Here is a 16,098-nt window from a genome sequence, read left to right as displayed (position 1 = left end):
GGTCAGTTTTGATCCGACTCATAGCAGTGGAGTTTCAGGAGAGAAAACAATAGCGTTCTACCATGCGATTTCATGGTGGGTCACACACACACACACACACACACACACACACAGAGGAATCTTTTGAGTCAAGCTTCAGAAGAGTGCACTCATGATTCATATGGGTTAGCCAAGTTTGGGCAGCACATTTTCCCTTCTCTGTTCCTTGGTTCCCTCATCTGTGAAATGAAAGATTTGGTCAGCTCCTAATATTTTTCAGCAGTTGATGCCATGAGTCTGTCAGTTCCCTATAACCATAGTGACCATATGTCCTGGTTGGCATGAGACAGTCCTGGCTTACATCTATTTTCTCAATGTAATTATTAGTAGCACTTCCTTTCACTCTCAAAAATCACCAGTGTGGATGACAAGTCATGTGACCCATGGCTTGGGACTCAGCCAGATTAGAATTGGTGGTTCTCAGCATCTTTACTTCCCAGCAACCCCATAAGGACTTTCTGAGCAGACCCCTGGATGGGGGCCGGGGGATAATCCAGTCATCAAAGGTCCCCTCCAGTTCCTCCCTAATTTCACAGAAAAATTTTCTGACCTTTAGTCTCAAGCTAAATATTTCCTAAGGGAGCTTACAGATCTCAGGGGCAAACAAAAATTAGAACTATGGTAAAGAGATGTAAAAAACAGGACATGTTTGTCAAATACTGTCGATCATATTGGATGTTTTTTTCTTTTCTTGTACATAACTTTATTCTTATTTAAAAAAATGAATGCACTTTCACTAATGGAAGTTTATACTGAGCATATAAAGCAAAAAGAAGAAAATGACGTCTCCTATGACCTTACAATCCAGGATAACCATTGCTAACATTTTGGCATCTATTGTGCTAGTCTTTCATGCATGCAATTCTATATACTTATCTGGGCAGCCTTTTATTAAAATGGGACCATTTTGTGCATCGTGCTTTGTAACATAATGTTAAATATTCTTTGCTTGAGCCTTTTCCCACATTATTAAATATTCAGTTACAAAATAATTTTTGTAACTGCATACTATTCCATTGCATGTTTAAATCATTTTTTACTTTTTTTCTCAGTTTTTCACTATTATAAATTATAAACTGCATTGCCATGACCAATGTCATAGTTAAATCATACGTCCATGCTTAATTATTTCCTCAGGAAAAGATCCTAAAAATGGTTATAAGAGAATGCACTTGTAAAGATACTTGATGTGCATTCTGAAATTGCCTATACTTTTTAAAAATTACCAACTTGATAAAAACAAGCAGCATCTTCTTGTTATTTTAATTTTTTAAAATTGTTGAGGTTGAATGTCTTTTTGTATAGTTTTATGTTTTGGTATTTAATTTCTCCTTTTGTGATTTGCACATTTGTCGTAATTGTGCAGTCTGTACATTTGTCTTAATTGCTGTCATTTATTGTGGCGCTCACCTCTGTCTTATTGATTTGTGAGTATTCTTTATATAGTGAAGAGTTTAACCCCAGAACACTTACAAGAAGGAGATATGTCTCAGCCTCTGATCCTTTCTCTTCTAGGACAAGTCTCTGAATGAAGCTTAGGATGGGGGAGGCAGTTAATTACGATTACTTATGGATGTTTCCAGGCCAGAGACACCAACCCAAAACCTTTAGTGCCTTAAGAGACCTTAATAACATAGGAACACTTATTTTAAGTGACTTTATTAGGCTTAGTGTTCTGAAAACAGTGTCACCATCTCAGAATAAAGCAACTTCCTCATCGTGAATAAAAATTAGGATATGTTTAATATACACATCAAAATATTGGAAATTTATACTTTTGATATAGGCATTTTAGTGGGGTAAGTATTAAAATCAAACCATATCAATGTTGATTAGATTTCCTTTCTTCTTTCCATGCCAATATCTTTCTGCTAAATTCTGAAACTTTTTTCTTTGAGAAGAGGCCTCCTTTTGTCATTGTGATACATTTACGCAATAAAAAGCCTCTTTGTCCTAGGCTAATAGTTCTCAAACTTGAGGATCTTGTTAAAAATACAGGTACCTGCCCATCACTCTGCCCCCAAGATGCTGATAGTGCAGGGAGACCCACATTTTGAGAAACGCTCTTCTGGGATTCTGTTGTCCTGCGTTGTTGGCCACTTTTCTCTGTCCTTAGCTGCACATTAGGACTCGGGTTAGTCACTTACCTCACATCTTCAGAGATCAGGTCACATCAGAAGGTCCCAGGTCCACACTCGACGCCACTGTGGCCTCAGACAGGCCTAGAGGGGATGTCTCCATAAGGCTCCCAATGGTCCCAGGAGCGCAGCTCTGGGGACCCAGGTTAAAGTCTCTCTTCGGAAATAGAAGTTGGTGAAAAGGACAGTTGATTAGTCTCCTGATCATTAGCGGATACTGGCAGTTGATAGCTGTCTGTCACTCAGATGACACTGGCACACATGCAAAAGCCTCATATATCTATCAGAGTTCGGTGTTTGTTAAAAGACAGAGGAAAGAACGTAGACTTGATTACTGAGTAGATGTGACTTGAACCCAATTTCTGCCAGTTACTGGTGTTTGATCTCACTGAGATGGTGATGATCACAGCACCTGCCCCTCATTGGGTTCTTGTGAAAAATCACATGACGCAATACTCATATAATAGATGTTTGAGTAAATGCAATAGTTATTCTTTTCCCTTTCTTTCTGATTGATCCTATGCCAATCCAAATCTGGGTGAGGCTACACCCACACTTAAAATAAGTCTCACACTTCTAGAGCTTCTGTAAAGACACCACTTCATTAACAGTGGTGGGAGGAGGCAATCTTAATGTGTCTCGTATCCCAGGGTACCAGGGTCACAACCTTCAAAAATACATAATTACCTGAGTATATAAAAGTGTGTAAACCAAGTACACACCTATAGCCCCTTGGAGGAGGCCTTCCCATCAGTGCCCCCAGGTCATTGTAGCACAAGCATTGGCCACCTTGGCCCCCTGGGATATGTTTCAATACATAAGAGTCATTCAGTTGTCTCTTCTCTAAAGGACTTGATTATTCCAAATTCTCTATTATCACCTTCTTCCAAGTAAGATGAGAAAGATTGGCTCTCTCTTTAAGGGCGTTTGGTGTTTGATCATCCCTCAAGGCTGTGTCTTTCCTCCTGTGAGAGCAAGCCAGCCAGCAAATTTGATATCATTTCACGCATGTGTCTCTTCATGCCCCTGCAAGAATTGTCCTTCTCTCCACGCTTCTTGTGAAACTTCCCAGGAAGTCCATCTGGGCCAGCTCAGAGCACTTGCTCTGCTCTGTTTGTGTACCTTCTCCAGTCTTATACTGAGGCACTGTAGGAAGACAAAAAGACATGGCCTCCACTCCCTGGGGGCCTACACTCCAGCTTGTGATCCTGGGCAAGTCACTGAACTTCCCATCCTAAAGACAGGCGTGGTAATGGCCACCCCACACGGTTGTTGTGCAGATGAAATGCAGATAATACTAAGTGCTTTGGGGGCTGCAATTAATTGCAGCCGAGGCAGCAGTGTGACAAGGAAACTGACATCTGTCGATCACTTACTGCCAAAGCAGGCCCTATAATGAACATTTTATGTTGGTTACCTCATTCAATTTAATTTTTACAACCATCCTTTCATGTAGATATTTGTCCTACTATTCAACACATGAGGGAGGCTTGGAGAGTTTGAATGACTTTCCCAAGGTTTACACATGAAGAAAGCAGCAGAGCTGGAATTCAAATCTAACTCGCTCTTTTTCCAAAACTCAGACTATTTCTATTTCTACCGCATCTCGCAAAATCCTATCTTTTTCATAATGCCTGCTTTCTATACAGTTTGGAATGTGTTGAGGGTGGGGCTGGTGGCGTGTGTGGAAGGAACTATAGAGCTATGCAGGTGACAAATACCTTGGAGGCAAAAAAAAAAAAGCAAAATTAAAACCATGAAAATTTCCTTCATCCTCTATTCACCCCCCACACACACACACACATGGATAGGTATACACACACGTACATGTACACACACACACACACACAAACAAGCAATCTACCCTTGATAAAGATAGACTAAAACAAGGGCAACACCATCACCCTAGCTATCCATGCACATGTGAAAATCAGATAAGTGAATCAGCAAACACATAAGATACCTTCTCTCTTGGGGCAGGAGGAATGGGAATGCTGAGCTCTTGAATTGCCCCTGAGCTGTTTCCCAAAAGAAGCCTGGTTGGTTTAAACAGTCAAGGAGTTAGTTGTGTGACTAGATGGGTTGAGAGAGCTGGTGAAACAAGAGACAACCTCCTGGAAAGACCAAAGGCATATTAAACGAATCTGTGGGTGAGCTCTAGTTTTCACACACATGTCAGAGATCAGAGGTTGCCCATTTTTAATATAATAATAACAATAACTACCATAGATAGTGCTAGCTATGAAGGAAATTCTGTGCTGAATATTTTCAAAACATTCATTTAATGTTACTTTTTTCCCATCAGCAGCCACATAAAAACAAGGATTTGTCACACAAGGGAACCCTTCAATAAGCCTTTGGCTGAGTACAATTGGCTCTTATCTGTGTTCAGAATTTCTCTGAGTTTTCTCTATCCTTTAGGAAGAAAATCAAAGTTAAGTGGAGGCTTAAGAGATATTTCAGGGAAAATGCATCACAAACTTTGAAACGTTTCTTTCTTCTTCCTATCAACTCTGATTGGAGTTATAATGAATGGAATAAGATAATGAAAGAGGAATTTTAGCAAAGCAAAGAAGGCTAGGCAACAAATGAATTTTCTGATGGATTAAGATGTTAGACTATGGAATTAGGTAACGAGAAAAAATGCTTTTTTTTTTCTTGGAGACATTCAGAATTTGTTCAACTGCTCCGTTTCTTATTTAGATGGAGCAAGGTAGGAACGTGAAACATGAACCAAATGGTCTTGGGTGTTCTCTCTCATGTTTCTGAATCAGACATTTCCTGATGCATTTTCGTGATCTTATTTTTTAAATTATTTTTAGAGGAATTATTCTGTTGCAGGTTCAGGTCACTCTTGAGTTTTTACTGTTCTATTAAGGCCCAAAACAGTAAGAGCGCTTAGGCCACCTTCTTCAGGTAGAAAGGACAGATTTCAAAGAGACTTAGGGAAAAAAGCCACCCGTTATTCAAACAGTTGCTTTGTGAGATTCCTTTATATTCTTGATATTATCTTACAAAATTACTACTATTTCTACCACCCTCTAGGTAGTCAAATGATATCCAGGGCCATTTCTCTTGTATCTTTTTATCAGACCAATTAGCTGGCTCCATTCCCAAAAGCCAGCATTTTCAGAGTCAGAAGTACCAATTTCACCAATAATAGTGTAGTGTAGAATGATAGAATTATGATGATTTCAAACCAAAGTTCATCAGCCCAGTCCTTGAAGCGATCCTAATGCTTCAGGTGTGGATGTTATCATCATCTACAACCAGGGGCTTCTAGGCAAGAAACACATGAATAGTTATCACTCCCTTGGCCTCACCAGGGCTTGGGGGACTGGACCAGTGAAGAAAGGAAGAGTCTTTCCTCCCAAGGATGGGAAATTCAGGGGAGGGTGAGCTGGAAGAACAGTGGGTTGGAAGCTTTGTATAGTTGTACTTGGAATTCTCACACGTCAGTCAACCCCCGATCAAGGAAGACCATAACACGTTATCATTATCATAAACCATTAACGATAAAGTATTATCATTAAGGGTTTTCTGTCATCTCTGGGGTGGTATCCTCCCAGCCTCACTTTTCTGAAGCTGTCCATCTTAGATATGTGTTAGCATGATTCCTTGTGAGTTTACTAAAGATGAGGAAATCCACCTTTGTTCAAAGGTCAGGTTCCTTGGGAAGAAGTCTGCCAGTGAGAGATTCCTGAGACACACCTGTCACTCACAGAATTGCTCCTGATAGTGATTTGGTTAGACACTAGACACCAAGATAGGGAAGATAGTCTATTTCAAAATATGAAATTATTGAAAATTACTCCCTCGCTCTTCTATTGCAATTATGCCTTTTACCCTCATGATCTAATTTAAGGATGCTCTAGCCATTGTCATGCTACATAATGCATAGATTTAACAATAGAACAGAAGTTAAATTTCTTCATTCACTCACGCAAAATGAGCAGATTTTCCTGATTGAGATTCTTCTTTAATTTAACAAACATATTAATTTATACTAATGAGAGATGTGCTAGAAAATTATCTTTCTTAAAATTAGATTTATCCAAAGATGGAATGGGCTCCCAAGTGAGGGGTTGATTTTCCCCATCACTAGAAATATCCAGGCAGGAGTTAATGGCTCATTTCTGAGAGATTTTACTGAGTGAAATCGTCATTAGTAAGGGTTGGACCAAGGCGACAAATGCAATCCACTCCACCTATAAAATTTTGTAATTTCACATACACACTTGGCTAAAAAGACAGAGTATGGTTGTAGTTTGGACTATTAACTAGATCATTGCTTTGGTTAGAAGCATCCTTTACATCTTGTAGAGTTGTAAGAATTTAGTTAGTACCTTGTAGCTCATTGTCAAAGTGGAGAATCTAGAGGAACAGGGGGATTTCCCTGCCACACACTGACAAAGATTTTCCAGGCCTGTCTCAGGCACAGAAACATAGAAGATTAGAAGCTCTGTCCATCTCTGCAAGCTAGCTTCCCTGGTCACACCTCTGTGGATGAAGAATCTAGAATGGGCTTTTCCTCGTGTAATCAAACTTGGGTTCCAGGCTTCCTTGTGACAGATCTAGGAACCCAATAGATCCTCATGGCTCTGATTTCATTTCTAAGATGCCTTTCAAGAAAACGCAAGGCCAACATCCCAGACATGAACAAAATGGAACACAAATTCTTCCTACCCTCTTCCTTGGAAGGGACGCCCAGGTCTCAACTTGATACTCAACTTTATCAAGTCAAGTAGGAAATTTTCATTTTTAAAACAACTTTTTAAGTATTTAAAGATTGTGGTCCCTCTTATTCTGTTGCGTTTAAGTAAAATCTACTGTATCTTTTATTTTCTTCCCTGTTATTGGTTTACTCATCCAGGCCTTAGGAAGAGGGTTCTTTACTTCACATTGCTTTGTGTTGAGGATCCATTCATCAATCATGAAAATGCAGCAGTGCCAGTTTATTAAACTAACTCATAGGGTGTTTCTAAGGTCCATCCTTTGCCCAGACCGTGCTTCACTTTCATTCTAACCAAGATTTACATAGACTCAACTTTCTAACACATTCGCTTTCTTTGTATCATAAACCACATCACTGAAATACACCAAGACACACTATTGTGCACCCTATGAAGAAGGTGACCTTACCTTGAAAGTAGCAAGTTAGCAGCAGTTAGTGCAGCCAATGAGACCTTGCACTCTGGGGTCAAACTCTGGATTCCCTACTTACAATGTGTGAAGTCCTGGTTGAGTTACTGGAATATTCTAGTCCTAATTTCATTATCTGCAAAGTAGGGATATGATAAATAGAATTTTCCTCAAAGTATTGTTTTGATAATTAGCTAAGATCACCCAGGTAAAGCAGGTACCACAGTGCCTACCTTGCATTAAGCATTAGTCTTTATTATTCAAATCTGTTGCACTAGATCTTGACCGTTTTCTAAATCAACCAAAGCCCTAGAGATCAAAAAATAATAATAATCCAAATTCTAGTCTAAGCTCTCAAAGGAAGCATTTGTAATTTGTTCCCAGGGACATGCCCTTTGAATTGGTGTTAATCCCATTTACGGTTGGCTCGGGTACTGCCCTCAGGCATTTCCTGCTCACAGACAGTGGTCTAGTGGAGCGAACACTCCACTGGGAGCCAAGAGATGTGACTTATTGTCTGAACTTAGCCGCCAACCACCTAACTGACCTTGACAAGCTCTTTTCGATATCTGATTCTCAAGTTCCTCGTCTGAAAAAAACATATATGTGATTGCCAAGTTCTCTTGCAGACCAAGGACTCAGTGAATTATAAGGGCCCAGTGGTCATTTCCAAGGGCACCTTTCTTAAAGGTCCCTGGAGAAGTGGAGAATTCCACACACTGGTGGAGGATCTTTTAGGAAGCAAGGGAAGGAATAAGGACAGGGTCTTTTCTTAAGACAAAAGGCCACATACGAGATTACAATTCCCTTGAAAAGAATCCTTTCTAACATGATGGGCCAGTTTGTCAGCAACACTTTCAGGGTCCCTACTGAGCACAAGGTACAATTTTGTACAGAGGAATTGAAGACAACCTTCTAGAAAGCAATGCTGTGATTGAAAAGCAGGCTTCAAAAACGTAACACGTATAGCAATAAAATAAGTATAATTCATTGATTATAGAAAACACATAAGGTTGCCAAGTGCTCTAAGCACTGCTCTAAGCACTTTGCATATACTAACTCATTTCATCCTCCCAGCAACTCTTATGAGATAGTTCCTGTGGTCATCCCCGCTGTCTGGATGAGAGAACCGTGGCGTAGAAAGCTTAGTAAATTTGTCCAAGGTTACATGCCAGTAAGTGTTGGAGCTGAGATTCAAATCCAGGTAGTCTAGCTCTAGATAAGTCCATGCTCACCACTAAGATAGAAAAGGATAAGTGGGGCCAAGTGAGGACAGAATAGAGGCAAGATAAGGAGCCTCCAACTATGGCAGGAGGGAGCAGACGTGTACCTTAATATAGCTGTGAACCAGAGTGTTCAGACCCTCATAAGTCAAGAGGAAGTGAAATGAATCACCACTCAATCTCAGCACCCTATCATCCTGAGCCAGTTAGGAATTTTCTTTCCACAGTTCTGTTCTCCTTTGCATTTCCAAAGTAACAACGCACTCCATTCTGAAGCCCACTGTTTTATATTGGATTGACATCAACTTCACAAATATTATAAGGATCTTCTTTTATCTGACTGTGCTGGGCACTGGAGTTCAAACATGAAAACAATAGAATTTATTATTAAATTTTAGCATGAATAAAATAGAATAGCATTGTAAAACCTATGAATTGTATGAATTCCCCCATTTGACAGATAAGAAAAGTGAAGTTCAAAGAAATTGGCTTTGCTCACAGTGAAGCACTGACAGAGTGAAAGATCTGGAAGAAAACTAAGTCTTCTTACTTTGTCTCCACCCAGCTTGCCGTTCGAAGAAAACCTAAAACCATATGCAACTTTACTCTGGACAAATGCTGATTATGTGACATTTTTAAAGTTGTCAGTAAGAAACATTCAGGAAAGGAGTCAGAGACTTAGGCTTGGGATCTTTAGAAAAGGACCTTTTCCCAGTGAGAATGGGCCCCAAATGCAAAGGAACCCTTTGCAAAGGAGTGAGCTCTCAGGCACTCGAAGTGTTCAAGTTAAGGGTGTTTAAAAACTTAGGATGCCCTGCTCCAGTTCAGAGAAAAGAAACCCACTTCCTCCAACAAAGCAGAGAAGGTCGTCTGGTGATAATCAGCAGGCATTTCAGTAGACAGTGGGATGTTATGGAAAGGATTCCTGAGGGCAATGGTCCACTATAACTCCAAGATGCTATGATGCTGATGCTGATGATGAGTTGATGAGGAGGAAGAGGAGGATGATAATGATGAAGTTGAAGAAAAGGAGGAAGAGAGGAATTAAGTATGCTAAGATTTATTAGTGTTGTTTTAAAAATCTCATTATCCAATCTATATAACCAAGCTGTGTTTTTTTTATTTTATTGCAGTAACATAGGTTTATAACATTATATAAATTTCAAGTGTACATCATTATACTTCTATTTCTACATACATTCCATCATGTTTACCACCCAAAGACTAATTACAGTCCCTCACCACACACATGTGCCTAATCATCCCTTTCGCCCTCCTCCTCCCCCCTTCCCCTCTGGTAATCACCAATCTAATCTCTGTATCTATGTGTTTGTTTGTTGTTGTTATTATCTGCTACTTAATGAGTGAGATCATACAGTATTTGACCTTCTCCCTCTGACTTATTTTGCTTAGCATAATACCCTCAATGTCCATCCATGTTGTCACATATGGCTGGATTTCATCGTTTCTTATGGCTGAGCAGTGTTCCATTGTGTATATATACCACATCTTCTTTATCCATTCGTCCCTTGATGGACATTTACGTTGCTTCCAAGTCTTGGCTGTTGTGAATAATGCTGCAGTGAACACAGGGGTGCATGTATCTTTATGCGTGTGTGTTTTCATGTTCTTTGGATAAACACCCAGTGGTGGAATAGCTGGATCGTATGGTAGCTCTATTCTTAATTTTTTGAGGAATCTCCATACCGTTTTCCATAGTGGCTGGACCAGTTTGCACTCCCACCAGCAGTATATGAGAGTTCTCTTCTCTCCGTATCCTCTCCAACACATGTTGTTTCCTGTCTTGTTAATTATAGCCATTCTGACGGGAGTGAGGTGATATCTCATTGTAGTTTTGATTTGTGTCTTCCTGTAGGCCATCTGTATATCTTCTTTGGAGAAATGACTGTTCAGGTCTTTTGCCCAGTTTTCAATTGGGCTGTTAGTTTTTTGTCGTTAAGATGTTTGAGTTCTTTACATATTTTGGATATTAATACCTTGTCAGATATACGGTTTGCGAATGTTTTCTCCCAATTGTTAGATTGTCTTTTCATTTTGTTGATGGTTTCCTTTGCTGTGCAGAAGCTTTTTAGTTTGATGTAGTCCTATTTGTTTATTTTTTCTATTGTTTCCCTTGCCCGGTCAGACATGGTACTTGAAAATATGTTGCTAAGACTGATGTCGAAGAGTGTACTGCCTTCTAGAAGTTGCATGGTTTCAGGTCTTACATTCAAGTCTTTAATCCATTTCGAGTAAATTTTTGTTTATAGTGTAAGATAATGGTCAACTTTCATTTTTTTGCATGTGGTTGTCCAGTTTTCCCAACACCATTTATCAAAGACACTTTCCTTTCTCCAGTGTATGTTCTCGGCTCCCTTGTCAAAAATTAGCTGTCCGTAGATGTGTGAGTTTATTTCTGGGCTCTCAATTCTGTTCCATTGATCCGTGTGTCTGTTTTTGTGCCAATACTATGCTGTTTTGGTTACTATAGCTTTGTAGTATATTTTGAAATCAGGGAGTGTGATACCTCCAGCTTTGTTCTTTTTTCTCAGGATTCCTTTGGCTACTCAGGGTCTTTTGTTGTTCCACATAAATTTTAGGATTCTTTGTTCTATTTCTGTGAAAAATGTTGTTGGAACTTTGATAGGGGTTGCATTGAATCTATAGATTGCTTTGGGAAGTATGGACATCTTAACTATGTTAATTCTTCCAATCCAGGAGCACAGAATATCTTTCCATTTCTTTGTGTCTTCAGTTTCTTTCAACAGTGTTTTACAGTTTTCAGTGTACAGCTCTTTCACCTCTTTTGTTAAGTTTATTCCTACATATTTTATTCTTTTTGTTGCAATTGTAAATGGGATTGTTTTCTTAATTTCTCTTTCTGCTACTTCATTGTTAGTGTATAGAAATGCAACTGATTTCCGTATGTTGATTTTGTATCCTGCAACTTTACTGTATTCATTTATTATTTCTAAAAGTTTTTTGGTGGATTCTTTAGGGTTTTCTATATATAAAATCACGTCTTCTGCAAATAGTGACAGCTTCACTTCTTCCTTTCCAATTTGGATCCCTTTTACTTCTTGTTCTTGCCTGATTGCTGTGGCTAGGACTTATGATACTATGTTAAATAAGATTGGAGAATGTGGGCATCCTTGTCCAATTCCTGTTCTTAGAGGGATAGCTTGCAGTTTTTCACCATTGAGGATGATATTAGCTGTGGGTTTGTCATATATGGTCTTTATTATGTTGAAATACTTTCCTTCTATACTCATTTTATTCAGAGTTGTTCTCATAAATGGATGCTGATTTTATTCAGAGTTGCTCTCATAAATGGATGCTGTATATTATCAAATTCTTTCTCTGTATCTATTGAGATGATCTTGTGATTTTTATTCTTCATTTTGTTAATGTGGTGTATCACGTTGATTGATTTGCAGATGTTGAACCATCCCTGCATCCCTGGAATAAATCCCACTTGATCATGGTGTATGATCTTTTTAATGTATTATTGTGTTCAATTTGCTAGTATTTTCTTGAGGGTTTTTGCATCGATGTTCACTGGTGATATGGGCCTGTAATTTTCTTTATTTGTGTTGTCCTTGTCTGGTTTCGGTATCGGGGTAATGTTGGCTTCATAGAATGAGTTAGGAAGCTGCCCCTCCTCTTCAATTTTTTGGAAGCATTTAAGAAGGATAGGTATTAGTCTTCTTTGAGTGTTTGGTAGAATTCATCAGGGAAGCCATCTGGTCCTGGGCGTTTAATTTTTGGAAGGTTTTTGATTACTGTTTCGATCTCCTTACTGGTGATGGTCTATTCAAATTCTCTATTTCTTCTTGATTCAGTTTTGGAAGGTTGTATGATTCTAAGAATTTATCCATTTCTTCTAGATTATCCAATTTGTTGGCATATAGCTTTTCATAGTATTCTGTTATAATCTTTTGTATTTCTGAGGTGTCCATTGTAATTTCTCCTCTTTCGTTTCTGATTTCATTTATTGGAGCCTCCTCTCTTTTTTCTTGGTGAGTCTAGCTAAAGGCTTGTCAATTTTGGTTATCTTATCAGAGAACCAGCTCTTGGTTTCATTGATTTTTTTCTTTTGTTTTTTTAGTCTCTATTTCATTTATGTCTGCTCTGATTTTTATTATTTCCCTCCTACTGATTTTGGGCTTTGTTTGTCCTTCTTTTTCCGGTTCCAGGGTACACTGTTAGATTGTTTATTTGAGATTTTTATTGTTTGTTGAGGTAGGCCTATATTGCTGTAAACTTCCCTCTTAGGACCATTTTTGAGTGTATCCCATGAATTCTGGCATGTCGTATTTTCATTTTCATTTGTCTCCAGGTACTTGTTGATTTCTCCTTTGATTTCTTCATTGACCGAAGCTGGTGTGAAATTAATCAGTTAGCCAACAAAGAATAGATCTTGTGCAACTGGTTTTTAGAAGGAATTCAGATTTTCATCTTTCTTTAAATTAACAGCTTTGTGGCTAACTCATTTATTTTCAAACTGGAATGTGTATGTCTCTATGATTGTGCCCTGTTCTTAGGCAGCACTCTTTGTAACTGTTAGTAACATGGATTTTCTGTAGTTTTATCAGGAATGAAGAGAGCTTATAGTGATTCTTCAGGGACATGTTCCCAGTTCCCCTCCAGATACCAAGCAGGTTGTCAGCACATGGACAGAGTCCTCAATACTGTGGAGTGGAAAAAGCATTGCCCTGCAACAGCAATGAATGTGCAGTCTCTGAACAACATTGTGCTTCCCCCATGGAGCTCACCAGCTAAAGATCATTGTCTTTCCCCAAATCTTAGCCATGACACCGAGCAGTAAATTCAGTCTAAAACCCAGACCACACCGAGAAGTAGACTAGAGAATAAAAATCATGTGACTGTTGATTGTGACTACCATACCAACAGCAAGTTGCACTAAGTTTATTATTTCATTGACCTGACCAAAACCAGAAGGTCTTGGTATTGGGGACATAGAGCCTGAGAGCTTGTGAGAGCTCTATTTATGGGCTTCCTTTAAAAAGTAACTCTATGAAATTCAAATCAGGGATTACAAAGTTCCGAAGCCAGGCTTAGCTTTCTGTTCTCCCTCTAAAATTGATCTGCATGCACTGAGATCTACTGCAAGTTACTAGACCTCTCTGGAATTTAGGTAAAATCAGGGGCTTGGTTTAACCTAATTTTAAGGTCTTTTTCAGTTTTAAAAATCATTTCCTCCTTCTGAAGCAATTGGATTATTCCTCAGTTTAGTGACTCCAAGAGGTTCAGGAAACTACGCAGGCCTAAGACAAGTACACATTCAGTGCTGACCTTCCAGAATCTTTTAAAGCCGGACAATGAAATTACTGAGTACTCCGGATAATCAAAATAAAGTTACCGCCATTCCCCAGGGCCACCTCGAGCAGCTAACAGAAGGGCATCGATCATATTGGTCAATTAGTCTTGATTTCTCTTGTGTGAAAGGAAAAGTCTGCACTTGCTGGAGATCTCTTAGGCTGCTTTCTATTCTACGATTCTATGAATTGATTTTTTAATAGTTTTTATGAAAAAAGAGGCTGAAAGACTCTCTGGTAAAACATTTCCCTGTGTCACCAAACCTAACAAGAAATAGAGCAAGATCCTTAAATGACTTAAGTTTACTCATGAAGAAAGTCAACGTGAATTTGATTTGCTACATATATGGCTGTGTGCTCTTCTGTTTTGTTAAAATGATGTTAATTCAGAGGGAGGAGAAGAACTGGATAAGCCCATGCAAAGTCCCTCCCTCATTCTCTTTTACTATGAAGGGAATTATATTTACTCCTGGGCTCTCATGGGAGGTTGGTGGGTGGGATGGAGATAATTCTCCGTGAAGAGTTTATTAAGATATGGATTTCTTTCAATTTTTTTTAAATATTTAAATGCCTTGTTATTTCTTGCTGTTTCCCCCCAACTTTAAACATTGGTAAAACTTAACTCTTCTGAAAGCCAAACTCTGCTACAAAGTAACTCATTCTCTTTTTTTTTTTTAATTACAGTATTCTCAAATGAGAGATGAAGTATTTAAGTCAAACTTGGTCTGTGCGTTTATCGTTCTTCTATTTATCACGGCAATACAAAGTTTACTTCCTTCATCAAGGTAAATATGAAAGGACTGAGTTAATCGGGTGAAATGTCTCTGTAAGCTGAGGGTCTCTCACTTGGAGCCAGCCAGCTGACCTTTCCAAGGGATCAGAATTTAAAGTAATGGGATCTAGGATCCATACCAAAATGTTTGATAATATCAGCGTCTATTCTGGGTTGTCTTACTCTGCATAATCATCTCATTCCTCTAAGGCAAGAGTCTTTTTCCCAATCTTAATAAAAACAACAGCCAAAATCAAGATAGGCCTCCCTCTTATTTGACATTGCACCCGTGAATGCAGAAAGTAAGTAGAAAAGCCACCATCACCATTTACTTGTCCCTTTGTTAATTACCTCTTTGTTGTTCATAGATACAGCTTCATAGCTTCCGGGGTCAGCAAAATTCACACTTTAATAATATTGCAAATACCTCCATGTGACCAGTCACTGTTGCAAATCTTTACACACAGTAACTCATGAAATCCTCATGGCAACCCTATGAGGTAGGCAATGTTATTATCCCAATTTAAAGAAGAAATTTTTACAATGTCATAAACCAATGTTACTGCAATAAACAAAAAATTAAAAAAAAAAAAAGAAGAAAGAACTGAGGCTCAGAGTAATGAAATAAATTGCCCAAACATCTCATAATTGAAAAATGTTACAGCCTGGATTCAAACCCTGGAAGTGTCAGTCCAGAGTCTGGGCTCTTAACACTATTAGATACAGACTTATATCTTACAAGTTATATGTGCCAGAGCCATTATTAGAACCTAGTTCTGGATAAGTCCAGTGGCCATGCTTTCTCTTCTCTCCTGCACTATAAGATAGCTCCTGCCTCTTTTGTCAGATAAATTCCCTTCTCCCTAAACTTACCATGAATTTTCCCCTTTCATGTGGTTAAAAATAACACCCACAAATAATCGTTAAATGTCTAATATAGGCAAAACAACATGCTAGATGCTGAGGATGGTCTGATTTTGCAAGAGGAGGTCTACGTCCTCTAAGACATAATTCAGTGGGAGAGGGACATTAATAACGGCTCCCAGTTACTGAGCACTTATTATATGCCGGGAAAGTGCTAAATCCTTTACACAGATTGTCTCAATAAAGCCTCAGAAATAACTAGTACTAAAATTCTAAAGGAATTTAAAATTGATCCTGGGGGGATAAAGAGGCCCTGAAGATATTCAAGGAAGGTTATACCATGATTCTGTGAAGGAAAGACATTCAAATTAACTAACACTCAGGGAATGGCTTGACCTTTTCTAGTTTAGCAGGGTTATTAGGAGAAGGAAAAAGAGGATTCTGGGAAGATGGTGGCAGAAGTGGCATATTTCTGAGTCTCTCACAATTCCTACATATCTAAGCAAGTAGACAGCAAGACCAAAAACCTCATGGACTATATTTACAACAAAAGCAGATGATGTGGTAGCCCCATAAATTCC

General features: G+C 38.8%; 1 protein-coding gene across 1 annotated transcript in view; it reads left to right on the top strand.

Annotated features, from left to right (window-relative positions):
* ADCY8 (adenylate cyclase 8) overlaps window positions 1-16,098 on the top strand; it is a 227,264-nt gene that overhangs the window by 138,718 nt on the left and 72,448 nt on the right. Inside the window, exon 9 of the mRNA XM_058564947.1 lies at window positions 14,566-14,666. Within this exon, the coding sequence (XP_058420930.1) occupies window positions 14,566-14,666 (101 nt within the window). The remainder of the gene's footprint in view (window positions 1-14,565; window positions 14,667-16,098) is intronic.

This window comes from Diceros bicornis, chromosome 21 (genome assembly GCF_020826845.1).
Source record: "Diceros bicornis minor isolate mBicDic1 chromosome 21, mDicBic1.mat.cur, whole genome shotgun sequence".
In the NCBI taxonomy this organism is placed as follows: Eukaryota; Metazoa; Chordata; class Mammalia; order Perissodactyla; family Rhinocerotidae; genus Diceros; species Diceros bicornis.
Note: the sequence above shows the minus strand (reverse complement) of the source record. Positions and strands in the feature narration are given on the sequence as shown.